Source organism: Telopea speciosissima, chromosome 2 (genome assembly GCF_018873765.1).
Source record: "Telopea speciosissima isolate NSW1024214 ecotype Mountain lineage chromosome 2, Tspe_v1, whole genome shotgun sequence".
NCBI lineage: Eukaryota > Viridiplantae > Streptophyta > Magnoliopsida > Proteales > Proteaceae > Telopea > Telopea speciosissima.
Genome location: NC_057917.1, coordinates 46,950,989 through 46,956,604, shown reverse-complemented (window position 1 = coordinate 46,956,604; position 5,616 = coordinate 46,950,989). Strand labels below are relative to the sequence as shown.

The following is a 5,616-nucleotide window of genomic DNA, read 5'->3' as shown; positions in this document are numbered from 1 at the left end:
CATCATCTCAGACTGCATTGGGTTGGCTAACCAATTTCAACATATTAGCTTCACTCATACGCTACGAGAAAGCACTTTTAAGGCTGGTCAGTTGGCAAGGAAGGGTGTCTCCTCCTCAGGATTTTCTTTGTGGGACTCCCCTCCATCCTCTTTGTTGCGTTTTCTTTTGTTTGATGCTTGTAGTACTTGCTGTCCTAGAAGCTTTTATCAATAAAACCTGTATTATTTTTTTATTTAAAAAGAATAAATAATAATAAAGAAAAACCATCCAAATTCCAAACATGATCTTAGCCTGAAAAAAATTACTAGACCTGGTGAGATGGTTGAGTGGTAGGATGGGATATAATGGCCATGGTTGGTTTTTGACTAATTTTGCGAGCAACTAAGCTTACTGCGTAGTGCGTATGCCTCCGTAGATTTGAGTCCGCATAATCAACTCGTTAATTACTGAGCCGTACACGTTTTCACCGCAACTCTGAAAGTGGAAACCCCATATATCTCTTCCTTTCTGCCATTGAGTTTTCCAACTCTTCCAAGTTCCAGTTCCAACAGCTCATAGCTCGTCAATGGAGGAAGACGGAATCGAGGAGAAGAGTATTTTGGAACCTCCTCCCCCACATCCCCCTCCTGTAAGCGCACCCTCTCTCTCTCTTGCCCTTACTCAGTATTCCATCATAATTCATGTTTCATTTCTCTTTACGGGGTCTCATACTTATACCCTTGATAATTCCAATTAATTATATGAGCAAGAGTGTAATGCTAATCTCTTTGATGGATTTCCATAAGTTGATGCTTGAAACGAAAGGTTTTATTGTATTTGATTGATTATTCGCTGGCTCCATTTCATATATGGACGGTGGGAGTAGTTCCTTGAGGTTGTCTGCAGAAGTTCTGGAAGCATAAGGCGATTTGCTGCTGGCACAGACGCTGGCTTTGCCTTGTCTTTGATTAATCGGAAGCTTGGTTTAGGGGTTCCACTTGCTTCGTATATTGAGGCTGTTAAAGAAGGGGATGAACCTGTCAGTTTTGGTCCTACTTCAGTTCTGGCGGACTATGGCGAGGGTTGGATATTGCAAACGGTTGTGGAAGAAGGTATACGTGATGGGTTTCATCAGAAATATTCACATTTGAGTTTAGTTGTCTTGGATAGTTCTATTTGGTTGGTATTTGCTCTGATTTGTTCCTCGCTGAAACAGGTCAAGGGAAAGGGAAGAAAGCGGACCAACCATTACCAGAACAAGTTCCTACTGCAATGGTATGCACTCATCATATTTCTCGTTAGCTCTTCAACCGTAGGATTGAGAAGAAGGCTCTGGAGGGAGCCTTAATTCTCTGATAGGTTTATGCTACTGCCGATACAAAAATCAAAAACCAGTGGACCTTACTCCTTAGAGATCATGTCCACCCATAATGCAAAATCACTTTCGTCATCTGAAATTAGGACTCAGTTTATCGAGCTTTTCTGATTAATCAGCTTATGAGTTGAGAAAAGCTCTTGGTTGACCACACAGATGGCAGAACTACATATCTGAAACTATATACTCCACAACTATGACCTTGAACCGGCTTAGAAATGACGAATTGGTTTTCTAGACACCTAAAATAGGACAGTTGGACTGTAAGTGTAGACACCAACCAATCTAGTCCTTCACAAGAGGATACTGATTTTGAACTCCAACAATGTGTGGAATTCTGAGTTCTCTGACACTTCAATCTCTTACTGTGCATCTTAGCAATCTCGGAAGATAGTTGGCTTCACCTGATGAAGACCAAGGAAAAGAAATCCGCACCATATATTCCACATGAAGCAGCAATATTTTGCGACAAATGACCATTTCCTTCGTTCATTAGTGGAAATAGTCTTGTTATACTACCAAGATGACAAATGTAACATCTTGTTAATGCTGCATTCCACAAATAGATATAAATATACCCTGGATGGGATGATTCTTTCCATTCTTGTCCCATGAGGAAGGAGACTATTTATGAAGGTCTCATCAATATAGGGGAATTGATAGTATAGCATTCTCAGCACAATACCTCTAGACCCTTCTGTCATCTTTATCTTGCTTAAGAGGTATCTCGTTTAGAATACCACGATCATAAATATGTCACGATCAATCAGGTTTACAGAAGACCTACTCTCCACCATTTGCATATTTCTACTGCTAATGCCTCCTTAAAGCACTATCCACCATTGGTAATGCTTTCATTGATGCCTGATGTCTCCTCAAATCTAATCCCTAAATTGAATTTGAGATTGATCTTGGAAGTACTGTTTGCAAAAACTTGTTCTGTGTAGGGTTCCAATTTATTCATCTTCCGATGCTACTATTGTCACTATTCTTGCTCCAATCATCCATTTCCAATATTGTCCTTTTTTGGAACTGTATCTCCAGCTACTCTCCCGAAAAGTTTGTTTGTGAACCTAATTGGCCTAATACCGAGGTGTCTCACTTCTCTTGGATTAGTTAACATTTTTTTTTTCCAATCTGCTAATTGAAATCTCCTTTTTACCATACTCTCCCATAGAAAATTTCTCACATGGTATCCTAGCCCTTCCACAGTCATTGCTTGCACAAAAAAGTAAGGAAGAAAGTTGGGAGGTTGGAAAGTCACTTTCAACTAATGTGAGTGTACATCTTCTAGGTAGGTACACGGCGTTACCAGTAAGGCAACTTCTTAAATGGTTCAGAAATCCAAATTGATTTCCGTGGCTCAAGATCATACATCTTTCAGAATGCATCTTAAAATCTTATCGTTTTCTTGTAGCTAACTGTTAGGGTTGGGAGGCAGGTACCACACACAAGTTGAGATATAATTTTTTAGATAACGAAGGAAATGAAAGTCAATGGTGAACTTATACTCAATTTCATGGGTTAGCATTAATAGATTTGCAACTAAAAAGTTGTAGATTCAATCATTTTCTGAATAATGCTTTTTGATCATTACATCTAGGAGGAACACAGCTGTTCTTGAGAACTAATGTTTTATTTGTATGTCTCAGTTTCAAATTCTACTATAAGTTAAAATAGATATATTTTAAGTTCTGCTTCATATTTGCAGAAATCAGATGGCTTACATCCTGCGAGGAGATCTGCTAAAGAGTCAAAACCAAAAAACAATTTTCTGTATATTGGAAGGATATTGCTTGCTTTTGTTATAATATTTGTACTTGGTGCAATGTTCACCTTACTTCTAGAAAATCTTCCCAGGTTAATCAGGTTAATCCTTTCTATAACACAAACCATGTAGACTTTCAGATCTGACTTCATGCCCTAATCATTCAGAGAACAAAGAATAATGGTTTCCAGTGGATTCTCTCTCTCTCCTTTTTTCCCTCTTTCCTTGAAATTGCTTTTCATTGATGATTGTGGTCAAAGGATCCATCTGCAGTCATGAGTTGGTTCTGATTCTGAGTACTGTTTCTGTAAACATATTCAGATAAATATATAAGATATTCTGTTTTCAGGTTTTTATATTTTCTCTGTGGGCTACTGGGCTTTTGATGATAAATCAGTTATTTGAAAAGCATGGTTGAAATAACGGGATCTAGCTTTGAATGGTTAAAATTGCTACTTCTAAGGTTCTTGAATTTATGGGCATCTTGCGTGTTACAAGTGTCCTTGTTAGTCATTCAATCAAATTGTCATGAAGATGTAGCCAGTAATCTATAGTCTGACTACCATCTTTTTTGGGCTGGGTGGAGGTTAACATGATCTTTGATACAGTATGGCTTTCGTGGACCGGCTCGAACCCGATTGGAGGCTCAGGCAGACAACCAGGTCCAATTTGGATTGGGTCTAGTAGAATATTTAAGCATTAAACCGGGTTGATATTGTAATCTTAGTTGGATACGTTAACTAGGAGATATGATTTGATTTTTCTTCTATTTCAGTTTTTGAGTTTGGTTAGTAAACTTGGGTTCCTTTTTTCCTCATATATGTAAGCAATCCAAAGTAATGAACAGGTTTGAAGAGTGAATTGAGTTTGTTTTAGTTGAAGTTTGTGTGGCCTAGGGCAGCTTGGCTGCCATCCCCTTTCTTCCCCCTCCCAGTGATTCTTCTTCCTTCCCTCAAGGTCAGTTCTTCCTCACATTCTTCTTAATCCTTCTCCATTGTTCTTCTTTTCTCTCCTTATTTCTATTATTTGGGAGTACCCTCTTCTAGTGGTGCTGTTAGCCATCCACGACTTGGACGTAATCTTCTGCGTCTCACATCCATTCTCCCTAATATTTTGTGCCGTCCTTCATCACCCTATGGCGACCTGAATCTTAGGTTTCCAGCCCCTGAATGCATCCCTGTCGTAAGATACCCATTTAGATCCATATTTGAACCTGCAACGTCCTCTGGTTCTTGTTTCAGCAAGGCCCTATTAGTCTTTAAACTGTTGAAGCATTGGTTGGTCGCTGGAATCCATAGGGCCGAGGGTTGGTAGCCTTATTTTGATATTTCGAATTCATGGGTGCTGATTCAAGGGAGTTATTCCCTTGAGATCAAGTCTGGTCACTACTGTCCCCCAACGATATTATCTTTTGATGGTTGAGTTCCCAAATTGCCCTTCCCTTTACCCCTAAGTCTCTCATGTGCTTTAATTAACTTTAGTTCCTAGTCTACACTTGGTTAATATTTATCAATCCCTTTTGTATCCCCCTTATTATTACTACCAAATGGTCCTTTTAAGTTCTGATTATTACGGTTCTGCCACTCCCCTTACTAATTTTGAAATATTTACAAAATTACCATTCTCTTCCTAGTTTTGGATATTTTACAATTGGGTGGCCCCATAGCGAGCCCAAACGGGGTTTTTCGAACCCAGGATCACACCAATCTTACTACTGAAATGGAGGAACTTACAGGGTAGTGGAAATTGTTATAGGTGATCAGCTCACAGGATGCTGGAACAGTCAGACTCGGATTTAGATTTTAGAAGTTGAATATATGGTGGAGGGCAGGCCTTGGTGAAACGCTTAGGTTGCCCCATTACAACCTAGTGGTCGCGTGTTCAAGTCGGGAAACAGCCTCTCCGCAAAGCGTGGGTAAGGCTGCGTACATTATGACCCTCCCTAGAACCTGCAGTCGCGGGAGCCTTGTGCACTGGGTATGGCCAATATGTGGTGGAACTTGATCAAGGAAAGAAATGCTATGATGAAGGGGTTGGTTAAGGTTGTTTTTGGCATAAGTTGGTTTGAAAAGATAGGTTACTTTATGCTTTTTCTCCCCCTTTTAGAGAAGGAATCATAGTGTCATGGGAAAGGAGAAAATAGTGAAATCTAAAGAGCCTATCACAACATTAAAGTAGAGAGTTGAGGTAGCAATGATTGGTGATTTCTTACTGTAGCAGATCTGAACACTGAATAGGGAGAACAGAGGAAAGAAAGAAAGAAAGAAAGAGAAGAGAAGTGATCGATTAGCAGGGAAAAAGTTACCCTACCGATCTGGTCACTTAGTATTTATTCAATTCAATTATAAAACTCTTAAGATGATAAGCATGCCCCTACTTAAGAAGGGGACTGATCCAGTACTTCTCACTTTATTATCCAATACATCTCAGACAACACGATCAGTACATCTCATTTAATAGGGTAGTGATTCAGTACTTCTCACTAACACTCCT

The 5,616-nt window shown here is 39.5% G+C and overlaps 1 protein-coding gene across 1 annotated transcript; it reads left to right on the top strand.

Moving 5' to 3' along the window:
* The first annotated feature begins 502 nt into the window (after nucleotides 1-502).
* LOC122649609 lies at nucleotides 503-3,474 on the top strand. Its single transcript, XM_043842826.1, has 4 exons — nucleotides 503-629; nucleotides 867-1,092; nucleotides 1,197-1,255; nucleotides 3,067-3,474. The coding sequence occupies exons 1-4, from the start codon at nucleotides 567-569 to the stop codon at nucleotides 3,253-3,255; spliced, it is 537 nt and encodes a 178-aa protein (XP_043698761.1). The 5' UTR covers nucleotides 503-566; the 3' UTR covers nucleotides 3,256-3,474.
* Nucleotides 3,475-5,616: the final 2,142 nt, after the last annotated feature.